We start from the raw sequence: 13,149 nt of genomic DNA on the forward strand, positions 1-13,149 counted from the left end.
CACCTGGTGGAGCCAGCTCCTCGCCTCGTAGCTGCAGATCGACCCTCTGGGTTCCAAGGGGTTTTAACATTAATTTAGCGCATGGAATCAACAATAAAAAAGGAGGAGAAAGGGACTCTAACCCAAAATATCAGAGTGAGTCACACATGGTGAGGATGTTATTTTGAAAAACTTCATTTCGCTGTTATATATAATATATAAGCCTGTGCACATCAGGACACAATGTATAATCGTTTTCTTTGGTTCATGATCAAAAATGTTAGAAAATACCTTGCTGATTCTGCTGCCTGCCCACAGTAGCCCCAGGGAGGTCTGGGTCTTTACTCATCTCTCTCCCCATCAACTATCCCCCTCTCAACTTCCTTTCTCTCTCTATCCGCCTCCCCCGCTCCGCTATTGCCTCCCGCTTTGCTGTTTCTCCTTGTTATCCACCCCTTCAATGTTCTCTCATTTCTCCTCTCTCTGGGTATTTTATCCCACATTCCCACCTCACTCTGTCTCCCTGCTCCCTTCCTGTGTTCCCCACCACCATGTCTGACTGCACTACCTCCACCCACCACATCTTCCTTCCCCTGCTGCAGTCTCATAGACACAGAGGTGACAAGACACAGTCTAACTGGGAGTGTGACAGCTGGCCCTCTCCCCACTTTGACCCAGGGTTGAGACGCACTCACAAACGCCTCCCTGTTGCCTCTTCAGCCTCCCTGCTAGACTCCACCACTCTCCTCCCTTGGAGGGCCTTTGTTCAAACCTTTTTCAACATCAAGGGAGCCATCACAGGCTGTGAAAATCACCCCCGTCATTTAAATTCCATCTCAAATGCCCCCTCCTCGTGAAGCCCTTCCTATGACTCCAACTGAGGCTATGTCCTCTGCTCCTTTGAACCACATTTGTGCCCACCTCCACCTTATCACAGGTACCTAACTAATTCCCAGAACTCAGAGGGCAGAGCCTGGGTTTGGTTCATCACTGGGACCCAGCTCCATCTCCAAACTAGCAAAGGGTGGGTCCAAGAAGGAACTCCAGGAAGGTGATGGAAATGTGGGACTGGTTCGCAGGCATTTCCCATCACTTCCTCCACCCTGCCTTCACCCCAGCTGCACACCACCCTCTGTTCCTGGCTGACCCTGGCTACCTGGGCCCCTGGTAGGCTGACCCTGGCCTGGCCAGGGCTCCCAGCTCAGGCCCACACAGCTCTGGCCCTGCTCCCTCAGCCTTGGGCTGGGGAACACCAGCCTGGGAATGCAGTGGGTGGTGCCCAAGGCCAAATCTAACAACTTCTGGCCAAGCTGGAGGGAGAGTGTGTGCAGCAGGGAGAGCTAGCACTGGTTGCTGGCCCCCTACTTGCCTTTCCAATCCTTGCTGAAAACGGACTTCTTCAGGTAAGTACTATAAGGACTTGGATGAAATGGGTTAAAGTGTTCCTCCAATTTGGGGATCCACATGCAAGCTGGATAGATATGAACCACACCAACCAGATCTGGCAATCCCAGTTGGTGGTCTATGGAGTGGCGGAAGGGGAGAGAGCACTGATGGGTGTGGGGGGGCCTAAACCCCCAGAATCTATGCCTTATCTTTAAAGGAGGGGGTGTCACATATTGGGCAAGGCATTGGCTTCTCTCAGGGTCTCAGTGTCCTTATCTGTAAGTGGAGATGGTTGTACCGGCCGGTGAAGAAGACCCTCAGCCCTGACAGCAGAGATTTTATAAAAATGTTCCTGCTCAGTCTCACATACAGCCATATCTCCAAATAACTAAAAAGGGAAAAGGAAAGTTCCGATTTAACTTTGACGAGCATTTTAAACAAACAGCTGCCCTTACCAGAGCTAAGAATCTCATAATCAAGGCAAACTGAAAATAAATGATTTTCCTGAATTACAAGTTGTAGTTGGTCAAAGTGGGGGGACGGCATTAACAACACCCTCACCCTTTGGGGGATCTATCTCTGGGACACACTATCTTATCTGAGTGCTCCTGGAAGGCTTAGCAAAATGCTGTAGAAATGGACCTAGTTCTTGTGTAGATAAAGTTTCATGCTCTTCCTATTTAGCTCTGTAGAAAAGAGATGTAGTACAAAAGTGGGGAGAGAGGAGGGTAAAGACTAAGTATCATTCTGCTTAAACCTCCAAAGTGTGTTAAAACCGCTACTTGTAGGTATTAAATTCTACACATTGAATTGTTCTTCTTTGTAGAAATTTTGGTGTTTGACAATTTCTCCATTCGATACCTATATAGGCAAAGGACCTTGAGAAAGATAACTCTCTCTTTCTCTCTCTCTCTCTGTCTCTCTCACACACACACACAGAACTAATCTTGGGTGTCATTTTTCAAAGTGACACCATTTAAAAGGATCAATACTAACTTGCTGAGATATTTAACATATTCGTCATATCACCCTTGGTCTAGGTACTAATTTCCTGGGGACTCAGCTAATTGGGTTATCCAGGCAATGCCAGTCTCAATCCCTCTGCCTCTCAATCTCTCCATCTCCTGGTCTTCCTCCCTCCCTCCCTCTCTCTCTGGACTTTAGGCAGATAACCTGAGCTATGCACCAGAAATGAGAGAAGTATGTTTCCCTGTTAGATAGCACTTAATTGTAACTTTGGAAAGATGCAAACAATTGGGGTTTTAAAAAAAACCTTGGATATTTTCAGGTTAAAAAGTGATCATTTCAGAAAAGCATTCCTGAGAGCAAACAGGTGTTTGGACCATTCTATGCTCCTCTTATTAAGAAGCTCCCAGGAAATTCCTTCATTCAGATATTCCATTATTTTGCTTGTCTAGAAGGTTCTAGTCATGATGCGGAAAAAAAATCATACCTAATGGTTTTCCCTGCCTTGAGACTTTCACAAACAAAAGACTAAATTATGACTTGAATGGCATTAGCCATAAGTCTGCAAATTGTAATTCTATTTTTTAGTCCTGTCCGTCTGTCATCCATCCATCTATCCATCCATCCAACATCCATCCATCCATCCATCTATTCATCCACCCAACATCCATCCTTACTTAAGGTTTACCGTGTGCCCGACACTGGGGTTATGCAGTGAAAGACATGGTCTCTCATGGAGTTCAGTTCCTGGATCTTCAAAGGTGGCTTAGTTGCCATTGTCTCTCTTATGTATTAGAGATTTTAGAGACGTTATGCTTTCTTCATTAATCAAAATTTGTATAGCATAAGTAGAAAGCCTATATTATGAGTAGGGTAAAGCCTTAGCCCTCTAGATCCTGTAGGGAATTAATATACAGCTTGATTTTCTTTGATGTTCCCTTAAGTTGTGGATAATTTAAAAAAGCTGTTTTTTTTGGTGGATCCCTTCCTAAATGCATTACGGCGTTCCTTACTTTTTAATGCAGAACATACTAATGATTCAGGGTTGTTACTAATATCAATTATTATGCTATACTGTAACACAGTGGCTGTGGTGGGCTCTATATTGGGATACGGGATCGTTTGCACCAATACTGAGGAGCCCTCGACCACTATGATTTTGGGGGGTTCTTTGCCTATTTTTTTTTTTCTGAAGTTCATCTGTCTTCTTTCTTGTCAGGTCTTACTTGATGCTGCCGGTATCAAATGCCTTGATCAAGTTCTTGATTCTTAGTTGCTGCTTCTAAATTGCTAGGGCTTGGAAACAATCTAACCAAGGGGTAAGGTGGCTTTCAGGGAGGAAAGAAAGGGGCTTTTATGAAAAGATAGGAACTTTATCTTTGTGCTATCTCTTTTGGCTGCTCAGAGGCTGGTTTTTATTTTCTTCTTGTTTCTTTATAATGTTATAAATAGGTAACATTTGCTGGGTAGCTGTGTTTTTGATAATTGAATTTATTCCTGTACAGAATGCAGCACTCCATATGGTTTGACTTGACTTTTTCAAAAGAGTTTCTTAGAACTATATTTTGTAACTGGTAGGTAGACTTTCAGCTATTTAAAAAGCTACCAAATTGTTCACCATGGCTTACTAGAGTGACATCATGAAACCAGAATAAGAGGCACGGGTATGCTAGATATTTTGTTAGAATTGGTCATTTTGAAATAAATATTCTTTCCCTTACAGACTGATTTGGCAAAAGCAGGACTCAAAGGAAGTGCACACTATCATCTCTAGATTCCTATGCTTAGCCAATTTGGTAAGAATATGGGGAAAGTGAGACTTGTTGACTAAATCCCAGGGATCATAAATCAGAAAAGTAAAGTCACATGACTCACTGCTTACCAGTCTGATGTCTTCTCAGATATCCTGGGGGAGATGGGATAATGCTGAGCTGGGCTCAGATGATGCAATTTGGGATCAATAGTCAAGAATGGCCTTATTGGGATCTTCCTAAATAGGCATGAGGAGAGAAAATTTCTACATCTGGAGATTTCCAGATAAACCAAATGGAGGATGTTAAAATTTGTGATTAAAAAAAAAAGACTTGGGGACTGGCCCGGTGGTGTAGCGGTTCAGTTTACCCACTCTGCTTCTGTGTCCCGGGGTTTGCCGGTTTGAATCCCAGGCATGGATCTACACAGTGCCTATCAAGCCATGCTGTGGCAGGCATCCCACATATAAAATAGAGGAAGATGGGCACAGATGTTAGCTTAGGGCCAATCTTCCTCAAAAAAAAAAAAAAAAAAAGACTGAGAACTCTTTTTTCTTTTTCTTCTTCTTCTTCTCCCCAAAGCCCCCAGTACATAGTTGTATATTCTAGTTGTGAGTGCTTCTGGTTGTGCTATGTGGGACGCTGCCTCAGCATGGCTTGATGAGCGGTGCCATTTCCGCGCCCAGGACCTGAACCCACGAAACCCTGGGACGGTGAAGCGGAACGCGTGAATCCAACCACCCGGCCATGGGGCCGGCCCCAAGTCCGGGAACTTTTATTAAGTACTCCAGAAAGTCAGAAGGATTTTTCCCCTTGAGCTTACTGCTTTCATAATCTGACAAGGTTAACATGTCCGGGGAGCTACATATTTTATGTTCTCTTTAAACTGATACGATTTGATGACACAACAGGGGATTAATAATCAGAAGGTGACAAGAGAAGAGTGACTCTCCACTCCTTATTTAAACCTTTTAGAACTCAGGATCTTTTATACCCAACTCTTGCTTGCCTCTTAGTTATTCTTAGCAAAGGCCCTACTGAGGTCTCATTTTCTGGAGCTGAGCTGTCCAATATGGTAGCCATCTAAATTTATTAAATTAAATAAGGTTAAAAATTCAGTTCTCAGTAGCTCTAGTCACATTTCAAGTGTTCAGTAGTCACACACGTCTAGTGGCTACTGTACTGGACAGCACAGACATGGAACATCTCCATCATTGCAGAAAGCTCTGCTGGACAGTGCTGTTGTAGCATCTTGCCTCAGGGTGGCTGCTACACCTGTACCCGTGGCCTCCTCAGGAACTCTTGGAGCTGGCAGTTTTATCTCCAGCATGACTACTTAACTCAGGAGAAGCCTTGACTAGCCTGACTCCAGGACTTCCTCTGAATTGTATCCTACAACGCTGAACGTCTACCTTTGAGCCCTTCTCTGCAGCAGGCTCCTGAGAGAGCTCGAGGACTTTATGCCAACATTATTCCTTGTGTCCTGAGATTCTATTTGTCTTTTGAAAACTGTGTCATTTCCATTAGTTGGTTAAATAACTAATCAACCAACATTCTTGCTAACCCTCTGTTAACAATGGAACATGTTGTTTAGTCTGCTGTGGAGGAGATAGTTAAATCAAGGCGGAAGCTGGAGAGAATCAGTTATGAGGTTTTAGGGTTCTATGGTTCTCCTTATTTCACCAAAACATACAGGGTCGATCAATGTTCTCACCTATAAGCTGTCTAGAAATGGGTTTCATTAGGTATTTTGATTTTCTATTATCTATCAAAATTTTTTTTTATGTTGTTTTGGTAGAGGGTGGGGATGATGGAATAGTTGGGGATAGAGGAAACACTTAGGCTGAAAGAAAACTCCAATGGAATTTGAAAGCTAAGGCCCACAAGGTAGAATGGTTAGGCTCAGATGAATTCTGATGTCAGGATTCCCCATAGTTTTAATGAGTAAAAGCTACTTTATGTCCTCAAAGCCTAATTATCATTTGCATGAGGATGTTGCCAGTCAGGTCCCCAAGGAGAACTCGTTTTGCAGGGGAGGGACACTGTTGAATACTTGACTTCACTCTCCACTAGGAATTTCTTTTTGGACAATTGCAGAGAAAGAGGGATGAGTGAGAAAGAAGTCTGACAGCAACCGACATAGAAAATTTAACAGGTAATACTTTACCAAGCAAGATTTACCAGTCAGCTTTGCTCCCCTTGTTGGGAAGCCCTGTTGTTGGGTATTTACAGCCCTAAAGGTGTTCTGCCGAAACCCTCCACCAACCTACTTGTTATGAAAATCGTAGATCTCCTGGATGTTGCCAAAGATGACATGCTCTTTATTGAGGATCCCAGGGGGGATCTCCTCCACGCCACTGGTCATTTCCCACAGGTAGGTCTGTAAGAGAGCAACAATTTCATCACTGGCAGTACTGTCACGTGAAATACAGACAAAATAAACAGGCCTTCAAACTTGTGGAGTCAGACAGACTGGGAAGGCACGTAGTGTGTAAAAAGCGAGATGGCAAACAAACAGAAAGGAAGGAAAGAAAACCTGAATGTTCCATTACCTTGAACTATTGCTAGGGAAACTCACATCATGAACTTTGGCAAGAGCACAAACGCCACACTTCTTATTATATCAACTGTGTGTGTGTTTGAGTGTGTGTTGGGGGAGGACGCAGATTTCAGACTCAACTTGAGTTCATTGACTGGTCAGGGTTTTTATGTTGAATTTGAATGTCTTACATACTTTTTTTTGCTAGGTCTTGCTCCAGTCTGAGAGAATTTTCTTTTCAAAAGCACCTTAAACTCCCGTGCAATTACTATTGACTGTGGGCGGCGTTCCTCTGGTTGGCTTTTTAGACGCTAAGCTCTGGGTGAAGACAAAGGACACTGAGCTCCCCTGGAGGACTTGACACTGGCAAGGATGTCATACTTCCCATGCAGCTGTGAACTGATGACCGCAAGACTTACCTCTAAGCACTCATGTAAGTCCCTTACATAAGCTTTCTCTGTCTGGAGTAGTTCAGCCATAATGAATCTAGAAGGAAACAAATGGGCTTTTAGTTGGTCAGAGATATAATACCCCTCTTCCTTCAAACTTTACTTCCCCACTCCAGCATTTATGACAGTCTTGAATACCCTATTTTTCTACTTTACCAACATACGTCTCTTCCTTTCTTCAAAACTCCTTGCCTCTGAGTCCCCCTCAGTCTGATCACTTGCTCTGCATCCCTTCAGCATGTTCGTGCCCAGCTAGTCCATATCCTCTCTCACTTTCCTACCCTAATTCTACCATTTTGTGCTTCTGTGCTGATATGCATGTGTTCTCAGTTGCATGTTTGTGTGTTTGCATGTGTGCACAAGCATGCAGCACCATTCACATTCATTCTCACCAACTAGATAGCTCGAATCTCTGCTTCCTACATTCTCTTACAGCTCCCAGAATGATGATTTCTGTTTGGTAGAACTGTTGATTTGTACCCAAAACAGTTTGCAGTAGCCTAAGTTAAATGGGGTTTAAAAGTCAGGAACAGATGCCCAATACACCACCACTGAGACTGGGGGTTTAGCAAACTTTTTCTGTAAAAAGCTAGATAGCAGTATTTGTGGGCCATTCAGTCTCCGTCACAACCACTCAACTTTGCCGTTGTAGTGTGAAAGGAGCCACAGACAATATGTAAAAAAAAAAAAAAGTGGATGTGTTCTAATAAAACTTTATTTATGGACACAAAAGAATTTCACCTAATTTTCACATCACAAAATACTATTCTTCTTTTGATGTTTTTCAACCATTAAAAAATATAAAAAATAAATTTTAGCTTATAGGCTATATAAAATAGGTGATGGGTCATATTTGGCCTGTGGGCCATAGTTTGCTGACCTCTGGCCTAGATTATCTGGTTCGCTTCAACATTATTTCTAATGGGGCCCATTCACAACACACACTGATGCGCACGAAGCTCAGCATGTGATCACAAGCGTAGCACAAGTTAACAATGTGGAGCAACTGCTCTTCAGTCTCCATAAAGAGAAGCCTGTTCTACACCTCTGCCAGGAGAGGGCTCCCCTCCTCCGTGGGACCCTAAATGACACAACGTCCTGGGGCACTTGTTAAACTTAGATGTATGGCTTTATTAGAGTGTACTTACTTCATTTTCTTTCTTTCACAAATTTTTATTAGAAATGCTGCTTCCTAGCTGGCATGTGATATGCAATAATATCTCACTTAGTACAAAGTATATATTTATACATTTATCTTAGATTTTCAATGGCAGTTTTTCATGGTAATTCATGAGTACCCCTATTTCTAGCTGTTTCATCACATGAAAATTTTGAGAAAGATTGTCCCTAAAGTGCCCCATGTTGGAAATTTCACAAGAAATATTAAAATCAGCAGCGTCTGTTCCTGGATCTTTTTCTTGGTGTGATACCTTAGAGCAATACATTTTTCTAGCAGTGGCTTTTCTATTAAAATTAAAGTATTGATTAAAAAAATTCCCTTTTGCAGGAGTTAATCAGCCACTCTCTTTACTATTCTTACTCTATTGGTAGAGTGGAAAGTGCAAGGGCTTTGACATCAGACAGACAGGAATTGAATTGTGAACTTGGTCATTTTCTAGAGGTAGGACTTCCTTCTGCAAGCCTCAGGCTCCCTACTTATAAAGCAGCTGATCACAGAGGATTGTTGCAAGGATTAAACAAGATCATGTCAGCAAAGTTTCTAGTACACTGCAGGGGGTCGGTAAACAAGGAAAGAAGGAAGATCAGAGGGAGCATAATCTGACACGCTTTGAAAAGTTGTCTTTGATTTTACTGCCTTGGGTTTCCGGCATTCTTCTCCTTTCTTCTCCCTTTTTCTCCATCTGCTTCCTGCAGTTTTGCCTGTCTTTCCTCTTAATTGAGCTCCAATACCTTCTACCCCATTTTGCTTTATTTTTCCCCCATCTTTTACCCTCCTCTGGCTATTTGGTGTCCTGGAGAAAGCCCAGCAGGAAGATTTGGCCAAGTGTGGTCTTCTCATTTCTCTCCCTGGTGTGAACTGAATTGTGTCCCCACCAAATTCATGTTGAAGTCCCAACCCTGAGGACCTCAGAATGTGACCTTATTTGGAAATAGAGTCATTGCAGATGTAATTAGTTAAGATGATGTCATACTGGAGTAGAGTGGGCCCCTATTCCAAAATGACTGGTACCCTTAAAAAAGGGGAGGATGTGGATATATTCAGGGAAAACACCATGTGAACACGAAGACGGCATCTACAAGGCAGAGAGAAAGGCCGAGAACAAATCCTTCCTTCCCAGCCAGCAGAAGGAATCAACCCTGCCAATGCGGTGATTTCAGACTTCCAACCTCCAGAACTGTGAGACAATACATTTCAGTTGTTTAAACCACTCAATTTGTCCTACTTTATTACAGCAGCCCAAACAAACTAATACACTCCCCAGATGAAACACAAGCTCCAACTTTGCAGACCAGCTTCAGTTTCTTCAGCTTCAAGGGACCTGTAGTCCTACTTCGTTTTGACAAAATCAACTACATAGGGCTACTTAATCTTAGGACACACTATTTTTTCCAGCATTATCCAAAAGCAATCTGTCAAAATATTCTTCATAAAGCCCTTGCAAGATCTCTGGATATGTGTAACTTTGTAAAACTAATATAAAGAAAGCAGAATGATCAAGAAATGGTTTAAGGCTGACATGGTTCATTGTTTCCACTAACCAATGCCCTACAGTTCTTGATAAGAGGTAAATGGATGGAGGCATCATGTCTGTCCATTCCAACCTCTGTAGGTTGTCATGGGGACACATTAAGCTGCCAAAAGGGACAGGTGGCAGCGAAAACAAGCACAGTCATGAAGAGCCTGCTAGTTGGGTGGACGTTCCCCAAAACATACTCTTTCTTCCGGGCTGACTTCCGCTTCTCTTCATTGACTTCATGGTTGGCGTCCCGTAGCTTGACCTCACGATCCGAAAGGCTTGCTGGGATGATGTCCAGCTCCAGGTCCTTGTTATCCTACATAGAGAGATTCCAGAGGTCACCTTAGAGATGCTTTGGGAAAGCAAGTCACCAGAGTTGGGGGAGGTGGTAGAGGGAAAAAAACAGAGAAAGATATAATGGAGAAGGATGAGAAGGTAGTAGATCCCACAAACTGCCACCCACGAGCACTCTTCTTCATAGGATCATTTTTTTTTTTTAAGTAAGAAAGATATAAAATGTTCAGGTCAAATGTTCAGGGCTAATATCCACAGCAGGGAAAAACAACGAACACATTTGATAATTAATGTCATATTTCTCCAAGGACGTTGGTCGTGATTAAATCTAAACACACCACACAAATTAGTCCAAGATTGATTATTAACCGTTAAAATAGATGTGAAACAGAAACACATAAAGATGGAAGAAAACTTTCATTTGTCAAGGGAAAATAACAGTAGCAAATATTTTTACTGAAACAAGCAACTTCCCTTGGAAATAGAAAGCTAAGTGATAGAACAATTATTGAATTTTCTAATTGCCCATCTCTGTTGATATCAACCACTGTTTGATATTTATATAAAATGGAAATCTCTAGAAAAAAATCTCACAGGTTAAAGCCTGGGGGAGACATTAATTCCCTCAATTTTAGTGGTTTGATCACTTCACTCTTCAGTCTGCTCTGCTTCAGAGCACGAACCTATTTAAAGATTTAAGAATTAGAGATCCTAGGATTAAATTGCCAGCCTGTATTTAGCTCTTAATTTATAGGTTACTGACCCCTATTACAAAGAAGAGATTAAAAGTCAGTCTTCCTTTGCTTCATGGCAAATAGTTCCTCTTTTCAGCTGAAATGTCAAATAGCCTTTGCACAAATTGCACCCCTTACTCTTGAAAGAGCCCTATTATATCTACTGGGGACTCTAATCATTTGCTAATTAACATAATTGGGTGGAAGATGGTATTGATGAAGCCAAGAGAAAGGGTTTAATCCTCCAAGCCAACAGTTAAGTCTACACATAGAAAAACTCTGTTCTGTAGCCATAGGCCCCACCTCTGGCCAGCCAATTTTGCCATACTTATAGCACTAATCATGGGTGCTGGAGGCCAGTGGCTCAGCAAGGTCCATCTCCTCCACTAGAAAACCATACAAGGCAAGTGCTCAAGGGGTCAACAGCTCAGAATGGCTGCTCTGGAAACCCTGCTTCCTTCCATGGTGATGAGAGCAGACGTGCTGATGAAGATGAGAAAGGGGGATGTCCCAGATTGGCGACCCCCATACCTACCTCTGTGTTGACTCCTAGGGCTTTCTCTAGGGAATACCGATATTTTCCCATCCTCAAGGAGAAGTCTCTGTAATGCTTGTCCACCGTGGTCACCCATTTCCTGATCTCTGTGGCGTGAATGTGGCCTTTTTCCACAAAGCTATCGGCCAGCTGAATCAGGAGCTTCACCTTCTCCTTGGTTTGCTGTCCCAAAAGAGAGTCTTAAGTTACTGGATTACATTTACTCTCATGGCCCTTCACCCCCCATTCCCCTTTCTTCTTGACAGCAGCCATGGATACCTCATAGCCAGACTGCCTGGGTTTATATCCCAGCTCTGTCACCTCCTACCTGGGAGGTCTTGAATACATTACTTAATCCCTCTGTGCCTCAGTTCCTTCATCTGCAAAACAGGGATCATGATAGTACCTCTGCTGTGGGGTCATTGTGAGCACTGCATGAGTTGAGAATGTGGAAGACTTAGAACAGTGCCTGGAACACAGTGCTCGCAGTAAGAACTCAGGAAGCAATAAATGTTAGCCATTATGATTATGGATGTAAATCTCTTACATTAATATAGCACTTCATCAGTTTAAAGAGTATGTTAATGTCACATCTGAGACTCATTTGAGTCTTATAGCATCCCTAGGAGGTAGGTAGAGGGAGGTGGTGTGGGTCTCTTTGGACCACAGATGAGAAAAACTGAGGCTTAGGGCTTGTCCAAGTTCATACCGCCTGTAAGTGACAGAGCCTATTTGCCTCTGGTCCTTAGTTCCTAGTTCCCTCCCTTCACTGTACCAGCCTGAACTAGGCTTTCTAAACAGTTTGGCACATGCCAGGGTCTACAGAAATCCAACTAGCAGATTTAAGAGTAAACTCGGTCCCTTTCACCACCAGGATCTTGTCTTTAGTTTCCATTAGAGAGAGAGAGAGAAAAGAGTTAACGAAGCTAGCATCCAAAACAGGGCTGAGTAAGGTGGAGCTCTGATGTGTGTTGGGTTAATTTCATTTCTAGGAAGAGTTTGTTCAACACCTACTCAGTCCACACCATTGGGCAGAGTGCTGTGGGGACGGGCTTGGGGGGTACACAAAAGAACAAAAAAGATACTCATTTCCTTGAAACAGTCTATAATCTCTAAAAGGAACAAGATTTTCACACAGAGTGGTTAAATAACTCGGGGCATTATGTAATTGAATGTGAAAATGAGAAGTATGTATAGTTAACACTGCAGGAATTTTAAAACAGGAAAAAATGAAGGTGGGCTGGCATGGGCACGAAAGCGGGGTGAGACTTAACGCTGGGTAAGATATGGAAACGGGAGGAATGTTCAAACAAGTAAACACTTGCTCATCTTTTATCTTAAGTTTGGGTTTTGAAACTAAAATCTATGAGGGAAGCTCGATAGATTTTAAGAGAAAGGGAAGAATATTTAAATAATATTCTAAGAAGTAAAATTATCTTTTGGACTGGAAGAAAGCAGGTCCAAGGTTTGGACCATTCTAGATAACTGAGGGAAACTGAGACAGAAAATAACTGGAGAAACAGCAGAAAAGACAGAAGAGCCTTTCTTTCTTTATTCCACCATCTGTACCCTCCCTTGCCCTTTGAGGCTCATCTACAGCCCCTCCCAAGAGACTGACCCTAGTAAGAAATGCCAGAGAGGGACAGCTTCCAGCTAGAGAGGCAAGCAGAGAGGATGTGGCCCACCACACGGCCAGAGAGACTTAGGCTCCAGCCTCCAGCAACTCACCACTCCTGAGCCTCTCCTACTGTAGGGCAGTGGGCTGGTATCCAGGGCTGGGAGACATGGGCCCAGACCAGCTTTGATGTGAAGGAAGG

General features: G+C 43.0%; 1 protein-coding gene and 1 long non-coding RNA gene across 45 annotated transcripts in view; one reads left to right on the forward strand and one right to left on the reverse strand.

Moving 5' to 3' along the window:
* KALRN (kalirin RhoGEF kinase) overlaps positions 1-13,149 on the reverse strand; it is a 635,442-nt gene that overhangs the window by 234,457 nt on the left and 387,836 nt on the right. For all 43 annotated transcript variants that reach the window (XM_070583665.1, XM_070583666.1, XM_070583679.1 and 40 more), the window contains 4 exons: positions 11,333-11,515; positions 9,967-10,085; positions 7,041-7,107; positions 6,353-6,462 (listed from right to left, as the gene is read on the reverse strand). In XM_070583665.1, the coding sequence (XP_070439766.1) occupies positions 6,353-6,462; positions 7,041-7,107; positions 9,967-10,085; positions 11,333-11,515 (479 nt within the window). The remainder of the gene's footprint in view (positions 1-6,352; positions 6,463-7,040; positions 7,108-9,966; positions 10,086-11,332; positions 11,516-13,149) is intronic.
* On the forward strand, positions 1,259-6,965 carry LOC139077126 (uncharacterized). Of its 2 annotated transcripts, XR_011529443.1 has the most exons (5): positions 1,286-1,382; positions 4,055-4,127; positions 6,156-6,237; positions 6,371-6,456; positions 6,830-6,965. It is a non-coding gene; the product is annotated as an uncharacterized lncRNA (long non-coding RNA). The 2 variants fall into 2 exon arrangements; XR_011529444.1 differs by lacking the exon at positions 4,055-4,127 and having other exon boundaries at positions 1,259-1,382.

The sequence above is a fragment of the Equus przewalskii genome, chromosome 18, assembly GCF_037783145.1.
Source record: "Equus przewalskii isolate Varuska chromosome 18, EquPr2, whole genome shotgun sequence".
NCBI classification, from domain to species: domain Eukaryota; kingdom Metazoa; phylum Chordata; class Mammalia; order Perissodactyla; family Equidae; genus Equus; species Equus przewalskii.